The 21,564-nt window shown below is 36.7% G+C and overlaps 1 protein-coding gene across 4 annotated transcripts in view; it reads left to right on the forward strand.

Annotated features, from left to right (window-relative positions):
* SLIT2 (slit guidance ligand 2) overlaps window positions 1–21,564 on the forward strand; it is a 283,621-nt gene that overhangs the window by 168,393 nt on the left and 93,664 nt on the right. For all 4 annotated transcript variants that reach the window (XM_064449221.1, XM_064449223.1, XM_064449222.1 and 1 more), the window contains exons 6-9: window positions 6,419–6,490; window positions 10,417–10,488; window positions 13,261–13,424; window positions 15,760–15,898. In XM_064449221.1, coding sequence (XP_064305291.1) covers window positions 6,419–6,490; window positions 10,417–10,488; window positions 13,261–13,424; window positions 15,760–15,898 — 447 coding nt within the window. The remainder of the gene's footprint in view (window positions 1–6,418; window positions 6,491–10,416; window positions 10,489–13,260; window positions 13,425–15,759; window positions 15,899–21,564) is intronic.

The following is a 21,564-nucleotide window of genomic DNA, read 5'->3' on the forward strand; positions in this document are numbered from 1 at the left end:
ATATTGCCATTTGAAGTATGTAAGATTTTCTAAGATTCCAACCTCCCCTTCTGCTAGGTAATCAATATTTGGCAGAGGACAGAAAGGGATACACCAACATCATGGCAGTCTTGTGATGCTAAATACATGCAACATCAAATGATACCAAAAATACCAAGGAACATTTTCATCATGTCTCCTGCAAAGATCTTGTGCCCTGTTTTTCTTGTCACCACCTGACCTTACTTTGGACCACCATCTTCTTTGGTGCCTTTGTGTTCATTCAGTTCCACTTTTTCCCAGCAAGTGGGGGACACTGTAGCTGTCACCCCAACGATAAAGGCCACAGGGCAATATAGTAGCTTCACAGATGAAACTGGCTGCAAAAATGGAGAATTAGTGGAGAGAGAGACAGACACCAGCATCTACTGAAGGTCCTTCCTGTTACACTAACTTTTGTCCAAAACCTTGATTAATATTACTTGGTTTTGCCCTGATGCCTCTTTTGTGCCTGTTGTGGAAGACGTAAAACTGGCATTGTCACTAAAGGCATAACTGAATTTTGTATTAATCTTCATTGGCAATGATTGGATGTTTTTTTTAAGGTCAATTTTATTAGGACTTGAAAACCACAGAGTCCTGCTGAAGTTGTACTAGTTACTGATTTCTTCTCAGATCATGCACAAAATTCCACTTCAACTGGAAGTATATTTGTCTACCCATCCATACAAATGCTAATCCAAATGCATTGCCTGCCTAAGACATGCTTTAATAATGTAGAATTGGCATATTTCTCATGCTTGTTCCTAGTGGGAATCTTAATTCAACTACTAGTCTGTTCAGCTACCTGTGTTTCAGGTATACATCAAGAAGGATTTTCCCAGGATGTTAGTGAAATATATTTTCAGTGTATACTTAAGATTTTTATTAAAGTCAAAAATAGCTCTGAAGGAATGAATAAAAGAACAGGTACACTTTTCTAGTGCCTCCTAAAACTCTTGTTGTCAAACAGGTCAGTGCTTTTGTGGACTTTGGGAAAAAAAGCTGTTCTTTTGGACTGTTTAAATAAGTACCATTTCAATATTATTTCTGAAGTTATTTTCATTACAGACTACTTTCCTAAAATTTGGCCTGCTGAAAACAGTTTCTTTTTTGTTAACAAACTCATTTATGAAATGTTAAAGTCAATTATGTTTTTAAATCAAGCAGAGCATTTGTCTTTGAAGATGATTTCAAATCAGAAATCTCTGAATGTGAATCGAGAGTTTCCTTTTTTTGGCATTTGAACCGCTAAGGAAAAGTCTAAAATATATAGAATCTAAAAAACTATCTGAAATTTATTTGCGTGACAATAAATGTTAGTTGAATAAAACTTAGGCAGCTAAAGTAGGTGTAGTTTCATCTGCTAAGATAAGTGCCAATACTTACACAAAATTTTACGTGGTATTTGAAGTTACCCTAATGAAAAATGTGGCCTATGTTTTTACTAGGAAAAGTACCAAATGTTGCTGTGGTTTATGTAGTTTCCCATAGATTTTCGTTTGATAATACAAAGCAAATTGAGTTAGATTAATTTGAAGTGAGCTGATAAACTATGTTGTAGGAAGACTTGGGTTCAATTTTATCTTTAATTCTTATTTGGCTATGTCAAGTGCTGAGAATAATGGAAATCCTCTTAGAAGATTTGGATTTTAAAGAAAAGTAGTTTATGCTTCTGTTTAAAGTCTCGTACAAAAGTTAGTTGGACTCTCAGGAGCCTTTAGGCCCTTTTGTATCTACATTACCTTGGAATGTGAGGCTGCCTCTGCTTTACTAAACAGGGTGGCATAATCACGTTGAGGAGTCTTGCAAGGAGGTATGCTGATATGCAGAGTAACTAAGTAGAAATGGTTCTACAGATAAAGATTTTCTTAATAATAGTTAAATAAAGTACTGTAACAGAACTTTCATGGGGTATGTGCTTAATACGGCTTCCATGCTAGTACAGGAATATATTTGCTCCCCATGCTATGAGAGTCTTGATAGTTTGCCATCTAATTACTAAATTGCATTATTTCTGTGAAGTCATACCAATGCGATAGTGTCTTTGCATCACGTAACTTACAGATTGTTCATTCTCTGTTCATCCTCCTTTTCATGGCATTGTCATGTTTTGTTTTGATTTACTTTTTTTTTTCTCCTGGAAGATACTTGTGGGTTTAGCCAAGTAGAGCGCTAGATAATTTTGAAAGGGCTGGAGCTATTGAACTTCAGTTCTGTTCTCCATTTTCTTCTAGCTAATTCAGTAAGTATGCCTTACTTGAAAGTATTTGTAAGTCTTGCTTTTTAATTTTGGGATAAAAGAAAAAGGTTAATCATGTGTGATATTATGTATATTAGGGGGAAAAGTATTCATTCAAAATGTTTTACAGGGAAAATTTAGCAAAGAACAAAATGAACTACATTAGCAAAATGAACGACAAAGAAAAAAAGCACTTGGCTTCCAAATGAAAGAATAATCATAATAAATAGTAATAGTCACAGGAAACAAGCAGTTCTCTGAAGTTTGATAAAAACTTAGAATAAATTCTTACATTAATTTGTTACATCTTTCTCAGCTAATGTCTCTGAAATTATTCTTCCTCTTGAAACTGAAATTGAGAAGGGAATTGAGAAATAGGAAACATAACTCAGTTCCGTTATAAAAAAAATACAAGCAGCCATTAAAAGCAGTGGCTGTTTCACAAAATTTTCTCTCAGTGATAAATATTGTGCACTTTGTTCTTTTCCCAAGGAAAAATTTGAATTATCTGAAATCCAGCATACAATGTGCTAAAACTAGAAACATTTTCTAATTGTTTTACTGGGGAGGAAGCTACCATAGGGATCTAGAAAGGCTTCTGACTTTTTCTGATGGTTTCTTAAACAATGTTTACCATTAAGTTGATGCACTCAGGGAATGTAATTGTACCCGAACAAAGGAGAAGAATGTAAAGCTGCACAGTGCCTCTCTTGCGTGGGACCATGGAGTGTCCTCAAGCTGTGAAGAACAGGAGAGTAAAGCAGACAGATTGACTGAAATTGTCCCAACTTTTAATGCAGCCTCAATGAATGGGTAAAGCAGGTTTTCTGTCAGTCAGATAGCAGTTTTTTCTGCATGAGGGTAGTAGTTTTCAAATGGATGCAACATCTTCTATTAGTCATTAAATGATCTTCTTGTGGGACAGGAAGGCTTATTTTTAGATACTTATTTATCATTATCCTGTAGACAACATATGTTTAAAGGGAAGAAACTATAGCAACGTGTTTCTACAATGTAAGATGTATCAGCAAAAGCAATAAATAAAAAAAATTTTAAAAGCAGATATTTTATTATTAAGTGAATGCTTTTTAGTTAGTTCTTACTAGTTCTAATAGCTGAACTCACATAAACGTTAACATTTCAAATGGCAGAAGATCAGTAGGTATATGAAACACCCAGGTAAGGCTGCAGATATGGGCGCAAAACCTATTTAATTCTCCGTGACAACAGAAAGATTTTTGAATGGGACAGCTGCTGTTTGGTGTTTTATGAGCTTCACAGGAATGGCACTGCTGAAGGTAATGATCTGTTTTGTGGAAGCGGGGGCAGAAAGGAATAGCAACTTTCCAAAGGGATGGAGAAATTCCACACAGAAAAGACCCAACATGGAGATGGGGCAGGAGGGAAGATGGTGAAGAGAGACTGGGGAGAGGGCAAGGATGAGGCTGGGCCACTGTTGCTGGTCCATGTCTGATCAGCTTCTGTTCTCAGAGTGTTTTAATAATTTGAAAAGAAGAAAATAAATTCTCGGGGTGGGGTGGGGGAAGCTTTTAAAATGGAGTTAGAATAACTTAGTGGTGAGAAAAGTTTTGTTATATTATTGTAGAATTTTATGTGTGGTTTTGAAAGTCATTATGCTAAAAACAAAAATTTAAAACATAACTTAAAATTAGAGAAGTACATGCTTTTTTTCTCTAGTATTCTTTCTTATGGCCCCAGTTATAGCGCTTACACAACTCAATAAGACAGGAGCCAGTCTTACCCAAAAAAATTCAGACTGCTTCAGTATATCCATTAGAGGGACATCATAAGCTAATGATATACTGGTTGTGAAATATTGTCTAACTTTCTTTTTGGATTATATATGCAGTGGATATCTTTACCCTAAAACAAATATTATACATTGCTATTCAAGCCAGGCACAGAGTCATCAAAGTTGTGTTCCTTTCATAGCTTTAAAAATATATATCATGCCAATTGTTCACCATGGTGTGTGTCTGATTGTTTTATATCATGGTTGTAACTGATGGAAGATCATCTAAAACATAAAGATGGTAGTATCTTTCAAAGACAATACTTTATAAAACTAGGAAGTATTTCTCCTCTCCCACCTGCAAAATTCCCTTCCCCCAAACCGAAACCAGCTAATTAGTTCAGTGCAAACAAAGTAATCTTTCTGGTAGGCAGATTTAAATGAGAACAACTCACCCTTCACTAAGGTAGTGGTCATGGTGACTAATTAAAGGAAGAAGTCCAAAAGTTTTCAGGTGCACCACAGCTGCTGCCAGTCTAGTGGAAGAAATCTGCCTTTCAGTCTGTGTAGGACCAGATTTGCTCAAGTGCTCTCTCTGCTGTTAAAAGATTTTCCTTTGTGTATAATACAGATGATTTAGAAGAAGCTGTGTCAGCACTGATTTATACATTGACAGCTAAGGATAATAAGATATGGGCAAACATACAGCTCACCCTTTTACAGATTAACCTGCAGACTGCATTAGGCAAATTTGATGGCATTAAAAGATTTTTCCAATTTGTCTGGAAACAATTTCTCTTTTGTATTGTGTCAAGGGTAACATTTCATGCCATTGTACTAATTTAAATAGCTTTGATAAATTGTTCAAGAGGTTAGAGAATTGTACTGTGTATATATTTTACCTCTTTAAAATAAAAAGGCTATTAACTTAATTGTTAAATGAAATTCATTAGTAAAAATTGAAGGAGCCTGAGAAAGTAGGCTTAAATATTCCAATACTGCAGCACTGGTGCTGTAACATTGCACCAAAATGATTAAAGATCATATTCAGGAAATGATAGTTTGCATTTAGCTTTCAGTACACAGAAACACAGACACTGTTACAGTTATGACAATATTTTATTCCTGTGTAGCAGTAATTCAGATGAAAAATGTGGATGAAACTAGAAGAACTTTATAGAAGTTGGTACATTACACTCAACAGTGGGTGTGATGATTTATTAATAAAGTGAAAACATTATCATAGATTCAGAAGAATCACAGAAAATGCTTTAGTAAAAGCCTCATTAGCCCTGCTAGCTAATATATAATTGAAGACAGAAGGGCAGAGTTCATTTGTATTTTGTTCATTTTCTTAGTATTGTTCACACACATTTACTCATATATATTATCTGATACTGACAAGTTACCAGCTTGGAGAAGATCTTCTGGTTGTTTAAAGTGAGTTTGTATCATCTTTGCTTTGCAAGTTGTGCCCTGAAATGTATTTTGTATTTGTATGGTTGTTAATTTCAGCAGACGTTTATAATTGGGCAGTATGTACTGTATCAATGTTTTTGATTGAAAAGATAATAATATCCTTCAGAGAAATGAATGTAAATTTTTCATAACTTAATACGAAGATTAATAATGTATGGGATGGGTTGCTGAGTTATATGTCCAGAATTCAAGTGCTCCGTTACAACATCCCATCTGCATATAATTGCAGAGAGCACAAAGTACGTAGAAAACCACACACTGAAGGTTACAGCAGAAATGCTGGTTTTATTTGGAGCAGAATTAAAGGAGATAAGTAGCGAAGTATGTGAATACCTTGAACACTATAATTTCTACATACAGAAATATTCTAGAAGGTAATTACTCTGAATCCCCCCCACGCCCCTGCACCTCCCACCCAGTCCAGGCATGTGCACACGCAGAGAGACCCCTAAAAGTGGTGTCTCTCGCCGGTCCCTGCCGCGGCGGGTGGAATTAACATGCAGCTGGGCTGCTCTGATAAATGGATTCTGTTAGGTCACCGAGGGGATGCGTGTGACATTAAGTGATTTACCGTCCTTTACCTTAATGAAATTGTTTCAGCAAGATGACGCTGAGAGCTTTTAATGGATAGCTTTTCTTGATGTAATGAAATTGCATTCCTTTGGCATTTAATATAAGGTGCAGTTATTATTTACTGGAGCTTTCCCAGCGCCGCTGTTTTGCGCAGACAGTTCAGAACAAAAAGGGATTTCTGTGGCAGCATCCAGGCCAGCATGCTGTGTGACAGCCTCAAGCATACGAGCGTATTTGTGAGAGCGTTTCAGTCAGCATGGCCTAGCTCTGCCGGCCCTTCAGGAGGCTTTCTTTGCACCTAACGCTGCCAACGCTCGTCTCCCTTACAAATACCTTCTTAATCTGTTTAACAGGCAACTGGATTACAACCAGATCAGCTGTATTGAAGATGGGGCATTCAGGGCTCTGCGCGACCTGGAAGTGCTGTAAGTATTCCTGTATCTCTTACTTGTAGTAAGAGCTCAGTATCTGGGGAGTACTAATGTAAAAGCTTATCTGCGAGCTGCAGCCTGGTGTCAGGATGGTCTAGTGAAAAGATGTCTTAAAATAATCCACTGCGATGTGCTATAAAATGGTAAAAAGATGTAGAGGGGCAGAGATGTTTCTTTACTCTGCAAGACAGCCATTAAATGCAATTTAAAAAAAAAGCAGATGCCAGATACTGTAAGAAAAGAATATATTTCCTTTTAAAATGGGGGGGGGGGGGGGGGGGCAGTATTAATGAATCCAACTAATTTTGTAAATTATCCATCACTGTTGAAGTGCTGAACATTTTCAGGATTGCCTTTGTTGTATACTCTGACATCAGTTTGGTCTTCCAGACTCTGTTTAAGGAACAATACACTATATATATTTGATAATCTGGATGTTTTCAAAGCGGCGCTTCTCTATCAGACACTTCTGGTTTGTGTTAAGATGTTTAGCATCCCCACCTTAAATGCTTTTCTTTTTAGCATTTTAAGTTTTATGTATATAAATATATATGTGTAGAAAAATATCTTTTTTATGTCACTGAAGGTTAGTATTGCAATACTCTTGCATACTTTTTCTGTCTCAAAGTGGCCATCAGTGAAGTTAAAGGTAATGAAATAGTCATCAGTGACCCCTGACCTGAAAATGCTTCCTTTAATAAGCAAAGTGCCACAGTTCCCAAAGAATCTGAGGCATAAGACACATTCCTAAAAAATTTCCTCTGTCAAACAAAATGTCACATTTTTTTTCTGGGCTTTCTATGTTGAGAGAAGTGAAAGACTGTGTATCAGTGAGTTACTTCATGGTACTTTGAATCACACTTGTTAAATCATAAGACTCTGGGAGGGTGGTGAGGGAGGGGTATTTTGTTGGGTTTTGGTTTTGTTTTTTTTTTTAATTCTGAAATAAAGCTTCTTTGGCAACAGATAGTGTCTGTATGTCCAAGAAACTAAAGAATGTGTGAGCTGCTGGTGGTAAAGCTTTTTATTATTAAGCAATAGTTGGTCTTTCTTATGAATGAATGGATCTGACAGCTAAATTTGACTTTTTAATGTTGTAATTATAGAATAACAAACCTATTGTTAACTTTCTGGTATAAAGCCATGTAAAACGTACTGTAGGTTCAGTATTACATCTAATTGTGAAGTTGATGAATTGTTGGTTGTCTCTCAGTAAACCTGATGTTCTGTGAGATGTTTATCTTCGGAACTCATATATATGACAGAATAACTTTTCCAGTGATGGCTTAATCTGGTTATTATGTTGTTTAATACAAGCCTTTCTTTACAAGTGAACATGTTAAATATATATTTAAAAAAAAAAAATCAACTATTTTCTGCATTTTTTTAATGCTTGTGATTTTTAGTGTTCTAAGAAGGTCATCCTTGCCATTTGAAGTCAGTGGTAAAATTTTTCAAATGGATTTCAATGAATGCAAAAAAGGAAAACAACTTTGTTAAAATAATAGTCTGATGAAAAAGTAGTTACTTAGAATTTTGTGAATATTATACCGAGAATGTTAGCATTGTTCAACTATGAAACTAAATATTCACTGTCTGAATTATGTTATGTGATAAGCAATGATGTAGAGATTAAGTTTTTTAAAAATTGAGGTAGGTATTTCAGAAAGTACTGAAGGTTTTGTATCTAATTCACCTTCCTTTCCAATATAGCTTAAAGAAATAAAGATATGTAGATCAGACCATACTGTATATGCACTGAGTAGCATCTAAGTCTACATATTTTGTTTTCATTATTAATTATTCTGTCTAAGCACAGAACGTGTATACTACTTCAAACTATATAATAAAGCTTTTAAATAAGCTTTAAAGTTACCTAGGTTGTAATCCTGTTCAGTGACCGTTTGAAATGCTTAGCTAAGTAACGTCTCATATATTTGTTAAATAATTGCAGAATCTTAGAGACTGTTAAAGATACAAAATCAACCTGAAATCTGGACAATTCTGAAAGATGAAAGTAACTGTAACTGTGAATTTCTGTGAAATTTTATTTTTCCTTTTTCTCTTTTTTTTTTTTTTAAAGGAAAATCTGTACTGGGGCAACAGTGACAATGGGAAAATATATAGTGCTGTCATTAAAAAAATTAAAGTATCTAAGAAATTTAAAAATACCTTTCAGCCATCACACTGTTTGCAATAGTATGTAACGCTTAGGTAAAAGTATTGAGCCAACTTTAATTATTATTATATCTCTGTAATGAAGTAAAGAATTTTCATCATTAGGTAGAAATAGTTATGAGAATTATTTAATTCCTTATGTATCTCTTACGCCTACTCCTGATACTTTTCTGTACCCTTGCAAAAATAAATTAATATCTCACGTATACAAAATAGCAAGGCAAATGTCAAACATCTGAAATTGAAAATTAAGAGATTTGTAGATACACCTTCTTTTAACAGCTAACAGCGATGGAAGTAGGTACTGATTTCCATTCCCTTCATTGAAAAGATATGGTTTCAAAACCTTGTAAGAAGTCATGCAGGAAGAACTATGGGAGCTGTCATTTACCTTGTGGATATCGTAAGAAAATCCTGCCAAGATTTACTGATTGCCATTTATTCATTAAGGCACGTTTTGCAGATATACCCACTTGGCCATTTTCTGTTGTTTTATTTTTGTTCTGTTTTGAAAAAGGGCATGATTCTTCCTTTTTCTTCTTCTTTTGATTCTTCTCCTCTTTGTGTATGTAGCCCTAAGGGCACACAGGGGAGATCCCTTATGCCCAGTGAAGAAAACATTTAGGACATGGAATGAGTAAGCACACAAAGGTAAAATGCAGCACATTGCACCAGTAATTAATTGCTTGGTTACTGTGGAGGTGTATAGCCTGATCCTGTTCAGGGATGCTGTGAATTTACCTTTCGGTGTTTCAGGAGATATTCAAAATGAGCATAAATTACACTTTGTTGTTTTTTTTAAAAAAAAGAAGTAGTAAATCACTTTTTGTTTCAAAAGAGGGGAAAAAAGGGTTGGACAGTGGGAATTATTATTTATTAGTGCCATAGTTATGTGTTTAAAATCCCAGAGCATATTCTCCATTCTGCTCAAATGAATAATCTCTAAGTTAAAGCTGTAAATTCTATCACTTGTTTCCTTGTTCTGGAGTCAAGCTTGTTTGCATTTTATTTGCAGCCTAAAGACAATATTTAACTGCAGGATCATTCATGAAGTTTCATTATATTTACAAACTACAGTTACCAAGTATGACAGGTCTGTGCTAACCAACAATTGGCTAAAGTTTGTTCCTAGTTCCTAACTCATGTTTCAGGCACCTTGTCTAAAATTTTAATTATTAGTTCGCTAAAGTATTAAGATTCCTGACTCGGTCCATCGTATAGCAGAAGCTCTGCTATTGTTCATCCGGCTCTGAATCATCTATAGCAATTCTGTTCCATATAAAAGCTAATTGCAGCCCAGAGTTAATCTTTTTCTATAATTCTTGAAAAAAAAGGCAGATCTTGTATCTTCTGTCAAAAAATACGGACTCTCAGAAGCTGGAAAGAGAAAGCAGAGTCCTAGAATCAAGGCATTTTCTGCAAGTGCTCTCTTTTTTACATCAGGATGACAAGCTTAGCTTGAATGCCACAGCTGTTCTCAACATTGGTGGAAGCTCTGTTTGAGTGAATCATAGGTTACTGGGACCTCAAATTACTTAGGATTATTAATGGAATGGTCAAACTACACTGTTTTACCAGGGACTTAACAGAGAGGAAAGGCATATCTGAAAGCACAGGGTTTTTTCCTGATACCCATCCCTAAAAGCAGTACACCATGATCTTCATTAGCTTCGCATTACTTAAAAGTGTAGTAAATATGAGGTAACTGTAATATGCTAATATGCTCTTTCTTGACTTCACAGCACTCTCAACAATAACAACATCACTCGACTGTCCGTGGCAAGTTTCAACCATATGCCCAAACTCAGAACCTTGTAAGTGGTCCCACTGAACTGGCTGCCATTTTAGCAGTCCGGTATATCATTTTCACCTCTATCAAGTGTTGCCAGTGGTCTATAAATACATATTTACAAATATACATATAAATACAGGCAAAGGAAGCATAAGCTCAAAAAAATATTGAGGTGTCATGAGGTTGACGAGCGTGAAGTCTGTGTGTGCATGTATGGCAGCTAATTCTGAAAGGTAAAGCTAACAAGTGACTTGGGGCTCCGGAGGTAAAGAAGCAGTTGTGTCCTTTTCCATCAGCTTTTATAGGATGTGGGATGAATAAGTCTATGAAAACAGTTTCATGGCCTTTCCCAACTGGATTTTCCGTAGTGCTGTATTCAGTCACAGAAAAGTTTCACCTTCTAACAAAAAAGTTGAGGGCAGGGGGGATTCTCTTTTATGTGTTACAGCTGTATAGAGAAAGAAATTGATGTTTTTTGAAAGTCAAAAATTTGTTTTACTTTGAGCTATTGAATGGGTCACATTTCATTTAGGAACATGGAAGAATCTTTGATTGGCTGTCAGATGTGATAAATGGGAAATCTTTATGCTTTTATTACTGTACTGCTAGCAGACCTAATTAAACTAAACTGGCTCTCCAACATTCTTTGCAACATGAAATTATAGCATCATCCGGTAGAGCTATTATAATTGAAGTTGTGTCAGCATTTACAATAAGGTCCCCATTTTTAGAGGTTATGACTTTCACAGAAGAACACTTCAGGCTTCTAAAACAAAACAGAGTGAAAAGAGTGTGTGCGCAAATGACACAGTTTGGGGTTATCTCTTTTGTATGTTTATTCTGAATTAGGAATAAATGTATATTGTGTTGAGTGGCAAAGCCAGAATATATCAAGGTTTAGTCCTGAGACTCTTTCAGACAGATTTTCCAGTGAAGTTGGAATAAAAAATTTTTCTATGAAAAACGAATGGGATTCTCTATGAAAAATGAATGGGGTGTTTCTATCAGAGTTCAAGAGTAGCTCTTACTGTTAGAGACCTACTTTTACATTAAGCCGGTCCATTTTCTTTTACGCATGTTGGGTTGCACAATTGTTTTAAAATCAGTAGGGCTATTCACTCGAGTTAACATACCATTCGTAACTGAAGAAACGTCACACAGGTGAGTAGTTCTGTTGAAATGTAAGAGTTCTCGCTTGGACAAATACAAGTACTTAAATAGTACTGACCATGGGCTTTTGGTGGCCTCAGTTACATTTTGAGAATAGAACTTTATTCCATTCTTTCGGGTCTGAGACTTGAAAACATGAATGTCTGTACCTCTTTTAGACCTTCAAATACAGTTTATATTCTGAACCACAAATTACAGTGAATCAAATTAGCAACATTTACACTTTTTTGGTGGAATATTTCGTCTTCTGAAAAATTATTTTAGAAACAAAAGAAAATGGACACACAGAGTCGCAGGTTATAGCTGTAACATCCCATTTGCAGTCAGAATGTGCTTGTATAACCGTATTGATTTCAGTGGCATTAGTTCTGATTTGCAATGGTGTTCTTGCCTACAGCTGGCCACAGATTGTACTGAATGAGTGTGCTGTATTGTGAGCTATATTTGCAGAGCACCCACCCAAGACTTAGTACAGGAAAATACATTGCCTTTAACTTCTAGTCTTTGGGGGGGGGGAAATGTGCGCGCGGAAAAACTGAGTTAGTTAAAATCTTTTGTTTATGTTGCTTACACATTTCATGTTGCTTTACAGATTTTTTTTTTAATGGATTAATTAGACCTTGTGTTTAAATTCTGATTTTTCTTGCACTTCCTTTCCAGTTATTTAGTTAGGATTGAGCACATCAGTTAAAAAGGACCAAAATGACATTAAACTGTTATGGATGGTTCTGAGTAAGGATTTGATTTATAGCTGTGGACAGCCTTTTCTGTAGTTTGAGAAAATATAAGAGGCAGAGAAAAGTAATTTACCTAATTTAGTGAATACATTTGTCTGATATTTTATCAATGGCAAAGTGCTTTTTGCCACTTGGCAAGGAGCCATGGTCTTGTGTTGGACCCTGCCAACAGAGAGGCGACTGACTTAATTCCATCACTTGCTGCCATTTGGTCTTTTAATTTCAGGCATTGCTTAGAACATAGGTCCCTAGGAGCCAAAAGCAGCTAATCCCCCTTTCTGTGATTAAACAAAAAGAGAGGAAATCAGAAAAAGGATGTGAAAGAAGGTGTTTTATATTGAGTTATTACTCTGTCTTGTTCAGCAGAAAATGAATATGACCTGTTAAAGGGATTTTGCAGGCTGTTTCTATAGAGACTAATAATGGCCAGACTTACAGAGATATCTAATTGGAAACCAAATCTTTTATTAACTCTTTTTTTCTGACAGTATATTATCACTATAGGGCAATTTACTTGAGACATTTTTGTCTTATTCACTATTTGTACAGATCTGGACTAAAAAGTCCCACAGCAGCTTTCAAGCTCTTGTATATTCTTTTGGACGAGAGAAAAGCAACTACAGATAGGTTACTTTATTAGGAAGCCTTCTATTGTCTTCCAATTAATTAGACCACAAATAAAAAGTAATTTTGCTGCTTGTATAATTTTATTTATTAGCATTTAACTCCCTGACTTTCAATGAAAGATGTGAAAAATTAATTCCTCATTAACAGTTTTTATTAGGAAATTGGCATAGTTGCTTGCTGAAGGGGAGGATGGGCAAATTGGTTGCTTTTCTGTTTGTTCTTCCTAATTTAAAGGTATTGATGTGTTTCTTTCCATGCAGTCGTCTTCACTCCAACAACCTCTACTGTGATTGCCACCTGGCCTGGCTGTCCGACTGGCTGCGGCAGCGGCCGCGGGTCGGCCTCTACACCCAGTGCATGGGGCCATCCCACCTCCGGGGACACAACGTAGCCGAGGTCCAAAAACGGGAGTTTGTCTGCAGTGGTAAGGGAAACAGATTTGCTCACCGAGTCCTGTCCTAAAACACACCTACCAACAGCTCAGCGGTGATGGCCAGTGCTGCTTGTTGACTTTTGCTAGCTTTTGCATAATCCAAGCATTAATGTTTATTAAAAAACAAACTAATAATTTTTATCGCTATTTGTATCTTATGTGGGGGTTCTTCTGTCCCTACAAATTTTGTGTAAATGCTGCATTCACATAGAGTATATAGCCTTCTAAAAGTATAAAGTATGGGGGAGAGATGCGGAAAATTAAATAAAAAGTGCACTGACTGAGAACATAAGGCCTTTAGTAATAAGGAATTATTCTTTTTTAACTTTCCAGGTTGTTGCTTTTTCTTGTTGCTATTTTCTGTGGTTTAAATAATATTCTGAATCCCTGAGTAACTTTCTGAACGTTATTGGTATGCTTTAGTGCATCAGGTTGTTGTCTGATATGAAATAATGAAATGACTAACCGTTCATTACTAATCTCATTTTCTCTATTCAATTTTTTTCCTTTATTCATATCTTCTAGATGAGGAAGAAGGCAAGTTTATCTTTCTTATTTAAATATTTTTAGACTCAGATTGAAAATTTCTGTAAACTTTGACTGCTGTTTCAGGTTTCCTCAAAAACAGTAAAAACCAGCTGGAATATAGCTATCTGTCTTTTCAGTGATTCAGGTTGATATCTCTGCACACCCCCAGAAGCTTATTTCCAAATATGCCAAAATTTGCACAGATCTGTGCTTTCAAAAGAGCTTTATGGAGAGCACAGTGTTCTGTCCTTATTAACCAGCCTCTAACATCAAAGTACAAGGCACTGCCATCTACACAGTACAGCAAATGCTGACAGTATTCTTACCATCAATTTTGCCTTTATGTACACTGAAAAGGCCTCCTAACAAGATCACTTCGTGTAACTTATTTGTAAATGGTATGGCTGCAAAGCCCAAGTGTCAAGAACAGTTTTATAACTTGGTCATTATAATGCTGATTTTGAGGAAGGGGAATAACCATGTGTTCTCCCTGGATCACAACATTTTTGTTTAATAAAAGCAGGTGAAATATTTCCTGCCTGTTAGTATAAAAAGAGTAGTATGCGCTATTAGTTTTGGCAGCTGTTTGTGCTTTTGTAGCACATACAAAAATGTGAAATCAAATTATTATATTGTAAACTACTACCTCAAAAGACTAACCTTTTCAGTAACTTAAAACTTTTTATTTGAAGTAGTACGTAGGAAGGGCACTGGCTGCAATTTACATTGCCTATGTACCCTCCCTATGTTAATATATGACATTAAATACGGTGAGAGAGCGCTTAGATTAAGTTGTGGTTTCATAGCCAAGAAGTTTTTTTTTCCCCGAGAATTTTAAAATAGTCTCAAGCTTTTTTTACCTTAATAAAAAAAGAAAGAAAAAGAGGGCTGCATGCCTTCCTAATCCCTTTGTGCCTTTCTGTATCATAAAACAGCAATTCTCTATCATTAAATTGATACAGGAATGAGTGCGCTAATATATTATGAAATGTGCAATCTGTCCATTTGCAGGAAAATATCATAAGTTCTTTACTTTCTAAAACATACCTAAATATGAAGTGATTATGTTTAGATGCAATTATAAATGTCAAGTTTAACATACAGCACAAGAACTGGGGGGAAAGTCATATAAATTAACCACCTGAGTTAGTAAGAATGGTAGATTGTGGGAGGAAGAAGTCTTGTGAGCTAACACAGACAGTGAGAGTATGAGCTGTGAAGTCAAAGCTTTTATTTATTTCTTTGTGGTTGAATGAAAATATCATAACTCCAAACTTGGCTGTAAGTGCTATATAGCTGAAGGACTATACATGCTCAAATAAGGATTTGCAGAACAGAACGTAACTAGCAAGACACCTTCAGTTTTTGTAGCAGAGTTCATCCATTTTTGTTGCCATGTATTTTTACTACTACACAAAATTCTGAAAACTAAATAAATCAAAATATGGTTTTTAAAACCACAGAATAAATAAAATATAGCTGAAAAATGGATCAGACTTCGTTTCTTTAACAAGATGATTTTGAATGCAAGTTGCTAAAGAAGTCAAAAATTATGTAATGCTAGCACAATAGTTGAGCATTTGCCTTTCGTCTCTCAGTATTATGACCAGGTGTTGCTATTAATTGGGTATTTAAATTAACGCAATTCAAAAGTATTGATGGGCTACAATGCTTCTTTTATAAGTTCTGCCCTACATTTTTCAAGGAAGTGTAAAATGTGATGTTTTGCTGTTGAGAGAATCTGGACTACTGTTTGACAGTGTGATGCAATTTTAGGAGAAACTCTTTTCCTTTGCAGGTCACCAATCCTTCATGGCTCCATCCTGCAGTGTCTTGCATTGCCCTACTGCATGCACCTGTAGTAACAACATTGTGGACTGTCGTGGGAAAGGCCTTACTGAGATCCCAACAAACCTTCCAGAAACCATTACTGAAATGTGCGTAATCTGACTTTTTTCTATGAACCTGCAAAAACCAGTTCTTTCCTACATATTCATTTTTGTTATTTGTATAAATTCATGCGTTATACAGGGTAGGAATTTTGGAATACACATTCAAATTCAGATATAAAAGGAATATGCAGGTATATGAAAATATTTAAGACCATTATGTTCTCTTATGAATTAGTTTTGTATGTACTATTCACAATCTATAGTTAAAACTGCTTTCTGAGTTGGTTTTAAGACAGTTCAGGAATACTTGCTTTCCTCCAAGTAAGTGGCTTTTCAGTGCAGGCTATAAATCCCATTGTCTTCAGGGTTGCTTTCTGTGCTGGTTTTGGCTGGGATAGAGTTAATTTTCTTCATAGTAGCTGGTATGGGTTATGTTTTGGATTTGTGCTGGAAACAGCCTTGATAACCCAGGGGCATTTTATTTGCTGCTGAGCAGGGCTTACACAGAGCCAAGGCCTTTTCTGCTCCTCACCCCACCCCACCAGCGAGTGGGCTGGGGGTGCACAAGGAGCTGGGAGGGGGCACAGCTGGGACAGCTGACCCCAGCTGGCCCAAGGGATATCCCGTACTAGATGATGTTTTGCCCAGCACATAGTGCTGGGGGAAGAAGGAAGGGGGGGGATGTTCGGAGTGATGGCGTTTGTCTTCCCAAGTAACCGTTATGTGTGATGGAGCCCTGCTTTCCTGGGGATGGCTGAGCACCTGCCTGCCCATGGGGAGCAGTGAATGAACTCCTGGTTTTGTTTTGCTTGTGTGCCTGGCTTTTGCTTTACCTGTTAAACTGTCTTTATCTCAACCCACGAGTTTTCTCAGTTTTACCCTTCTGATTCTCTCCCCTGTCCCACCCTGGGGGGAGTGAGTGAGTGGTTGTGTGGGACTTGGCTGCCTACTGGGGTTAAACCATGACACTTACCTTCAGTCACTTTATTCATCAGACTCCCTATTAGAGGATATCTTTGCATGAAAGATCAGCAACCTACACCACCCATAAGAAGTCTTCTGCTACAGCAATATCCTCAGAGGGTAGTCTGAGAAGGCAAAACTACAGTGGCTGAATGGGATCTGCGGTGTAGTCGTTGTGTTAATACCATGTACTATGGATAGAAGAGCATGCATGCTGATAAGGGTGTGTGACATGTCATATACAGCAGAAACATTTACAAAAAGTACAGCCATGTCCTGACTGTAGAGCGGAGTTGTAGCAAAGGTGTTTGGGAGCTTGTAGCCTTCAAGAGCAATGTGACTGAGAGGTTGTGTGGGCACAGAAGGAAAGTTACTGCTGCGCTGTCTTCTGTACAGTGCAGGAACAAAAGCAAAAGGTGAGCTTGTTGACAAGATGGGCAGGGATTCAGCACTATGAGCATCTTTTTATGCTGAGGATGGCAGAGGCAGTTTTTTGGAAGGGAAAATGGGAATTCATTTTAAGGAAATAGCGGGAAAGTAGCTGTGCCTTCAGCCTGGTAAGGAGGGTCTGGCTAGAAGTAAATGAGTTAGAGAGAGACTATTCAGAATAAAACTTTGTGAGTACCTTAAGGGTACTTAAGTATTTCACATAAGGGAGGTGAGGGGAACAGGTGCCTGATTCCCTTTCAGGGAAGAGGTCTCCTGACTGAATCTACCTGTTGTACATAAGATCTTGCAAGTTTAAAAACAGGCATCCATAATGAGATTTTAAAATATAAAGTAGAATTTTACAATTTCATGGTAATCTCATGGCTTGTGGATATCTGACCTGCATTTTTGAACTTCACAGAATTGGAAGTGCTGTGGTTTCTTCTTAGGATGTGAATAATAATCATGTTTGTCCGTTCATTATTACTGCTGTTAAGACTGACCTGGCTGACCTAACTCAATTCAGTTATTCAGCAATATAATACAAACACTTCTTGTATTTTTCATACCTCTCTGAAAAAAAAAACTCTGCTTACAAATAAAGGGACAACTACACAAAATCCATGCACAGTGCCTGGGAAGGCTGCACAGACTGTTTTCATTATTTAACTAGTTGTATACTGGCTTTTTTACTTGCATATGTACATCTGTGCGCATACAGAAGGGAGAAAAATGTTACAAGGAAGAAGTAGGGAATATGTCTTAAACATTCCCCAGTATTAACCACTGGAGCTAACCACTGAATGGCGATTACACACTGGAAGACTGACTTTCGCATCACTATCTTCTAGACCTACATAGTTTAGTGGGTGGAGGTACATGCTGTTACATGTGTACTCTCTTGAGAAATTTGGTACTAGAGATTGCAAGGGTGTTCCTGAATCTTTATTTTAAGGGTCATCACTCCCAAAGAAATGATAGGATGTGGAATTTACTAGTTGTCTCTGAATTCACTGTTAAAAGAAATAAGTATAAGGTAAAGACAAATGGGAATTTACCGAATGGAAAGGTGTTTTCTGCTAATCTTTCTGTGTAAGAAATGGTGTTGAGTTTTAAGCACGGACTGGTATAATCTTCAGCATTTTATTGGCCTGGAGAGTAAAAGCAACCTCCAACATTTGTCTAAGCATTGATTGCAAACCAAGGCTGAACGTTTCCTGCTAGACTGGGCAGAATTCAAATCCCAGAGTGAGACCATTGCACATTCTGAGACCCATAATCCATTAATATGTATGTGTGTGCTCATATAAATATGTATATATACACTATACTACAGTGTCTCTATTGTTTATAGTGATACAGTGTAAACTGTCTGATATCTGTCTGTATTGTATCTACTTTGTGAGTGCTGGCTAAGTAAAAAGCAGATCACAGTATTTTGCACATTTAAATGGCATCATTCATGCTGTAAGACATATAAGCGTACATTTATTCAAAATGAGGTACAAGAAGAGATAGAACATTAGAAAATCAAACTTCAGAAATTATATTACAGACATATTCCAGTGAATGCCAGTGTGATGAGAAAACTGGACTTCAATGATTGTCTTAGTTTTTGAGTAAAGTAGATAGAAGGATTGAGATACAATTTGAGCCAGTGGTAGGCTGCACATACAGTGAGAAAAAAACTTCCCAGTTGAGTAGAAGGTAAGGAGAGAAACATACAGGAGAAGAAAGATAGAAAATAATGTTCATGAAAGGCTCTGAAACTGAGGGATAAACTGAGTGGGAGAATTAGGGTAGATGATCTTGTGAGTACTTGATGAATCACATGATCTTGCTGCTTCCTTGTCTACAGGTTGAAGAGGAGTCAAAATTTTGCCAAATAAGTATATTTTAATGGTTGTATGGGGAAAGCTTTACACTCTACTGGTTGCTTTAATGTGAGGAAAATAATTAGTGATAGTTCTTGTATGACTGTCATGGGTGGCAGGCATATTTACCATCTTAGCACCAAAGAGAATGAGAGAGAGAGAAGAGGTTGAAGAATGAGTGGTTTATGGAGTAAAAAAGGTTTTACCAATAATGAAGTGAGGGAAGTCTACAAGGCTGGATCAAACCAGCGCTCCACCCTGGCCAGTGGCCCGCATCAGTTGTCCCTGAAGAATGTTCTAGAAACAGCAATAAACAACTTCAGAAGTAAAACACCACAAATATTTTCCTTGGTCCCAATGTGTGTTGGGGTTCTTTGTCTGAAACTTGAAAATTTGCATAGCTTTCAGGAAAAAAAGGTTTTCTTTGAAACATCCAATCTGCTTTAAACCCTGCTATGTTCTTAATCTTCATGTTATTTTAAGCTAATAAATTTTGGAGGAGGGGGTTGCACTCAAAACCTTCCAGTTTAAAATACAGTCTTTTAAAATTTCATTAATTTTCCTTTGTCTTTGTAGTGGGAGGGAAAATGCATTCAAGTTCATAATTTGTCCTGCCACTTTCTATTTTGCATGCCACCCTCATTCATCTCTTCTCTAAACTAACTGTTCCAAATATGTTCAATCTTTTTGGATGCCAAAACATTCAATGTCTTAATTAATCTTCTCCTTTTTCTCTGAACTCCTTGTTTTCTAAATTTTTTTGACCTGCAGTGACCAGAGTTGAATACAATATTCCAGATGATAGTGAACCATCACTTTATATTAATGGAATTTTAGTTTTCTTTCCTTTCCCTTTTGCAACCTAATACTCACTTTTTTTTTTAACTGCCTGTACACATTGCACAATGTTTTCCACTGAACTGTCCCTGAAGAGTCCTAGGCCTTTTTTCTTGGCTCTTACAGTTGTGTCAGGAACCAGAAGTTCATAGATGTGATCCTATTATTCCATCCACAGACATTGAATCCGGCTGTATGTTACTTTTTAAAGCTGCTCTATGAAAGACTTCAGACCTCTCTGCTTTTAACCAACTTCAACATGCAGAAAGATTGCGACATTCCTATATTGCTATCATACAATAAAATGTTCTAAAGTTTCATTTTTAAAGAAATACTCTGCAACTGTTGCTTAAAGCAACCCCTTGAGGTTAGATTAGAAAGAATAATTGTTTCCCATAAAACAATATGGTTTTTCACTTATACCTGATGCGATAATGTTGTCAGTATGCCAGAATGGTAGCTCATAGTAAACATGCAGTCACGGTACCATTGAGAATGCTGAGGAGCTGCTGAACACAAGGTAGAAGGGCATAGTAAGTGCTGTATTTCCACCACCATTATACAGTTCCACCCCCCCACCCCCCCCATGGCTTTGTCTTACTCATTTTAAGCACATGCTTTGGCAGGAGCTCCCCAGTTCTCAGGGAGAGAGGGAAAGAGAAATGTGCTGGTTCCCTGTTGTTTTCTGAAGGATGTACAGGCTTTAACGGCCAAATTATTATTTATTCACTCATCTTTATAATATTACCATGACCAGATTCTTGTGCACAGAACAAGAAAATTGGCATTATACTTCTATTTTACATGTGCCAGATGTTGTCCAATCTTTCCGGTACTTCTCCATATTTGTCAGTCTTTTTCTGCATTTTTCAACTGAACAATGTTATCTGATTTTCTAAACTTACTTCATTGACAGGAACGTTTGAAAACTCCACAGTCCTTTCAAACTGCCTTACTCTGGACAAGTTTCTCTGCCCTACAATGTCCTCACCTGTTTATAGGCTGTATTTGCAGAAGCCAGTGCTGAGTACTACTGGCCTGTCACGTTATGCTTCAGCCAACTTCATGGTCCACAGACACCTCTGGTGCTTACATCTTTCCTGCCTTTTGTCTTTGCTTTATTGTATCTCATGTGAATAACCATTTACCGTGAGGCTGACATTAAACTTTTTTGTCAGCCCTCCTTTACAGACTTGTTTAAAATTTGACAACTTATTTTTGTGAGATTTCATTTTTCCATCCATTTCTGCCTCTTATTTCTTTCTTCTTACATGGATAGCAGGTTATTCTTAATAAGAATGTAATCCATATTTAGTTTTTGAAGGTCCATAATCCCCTTATTGCTTTCTTGAGGTTCTTGTGAAGTTTGCCTTCAACACATGCTCATGGTTTTGTGATGCTTTGCCACATTCTCCATCCATTTCTTCCATCTTTTCTCTCAATGAAAAGCCTGACTTCATTCAACTCCTCAGTACTCTGTGAAGCACTGATTTCTTTCTTTGCCCAACACAAACTTCCTGTACATAAAATGTTGTCTGATCTCTTTCTGCACAAAAATACTTTGTATTCGCTACATTGTCAGTCCATCTGGGACAATGCTGCTTAAAA

This window comes from Phalacrocorax carbo, chromosome 4 (assembly GCF_963921805.1).
Source record: "Phalacrocorax carbo chromosome 4, bPhaCar2.1, whole genome shotgun sequence".
Taxonomy (NCBI): domain Eukaryota; kingdom Metazoa; phylum Chordata; class Aves; order Suliformes; family Phalacrocoracidae; genus Phalacrocorax; species Phalacrocorax carbo.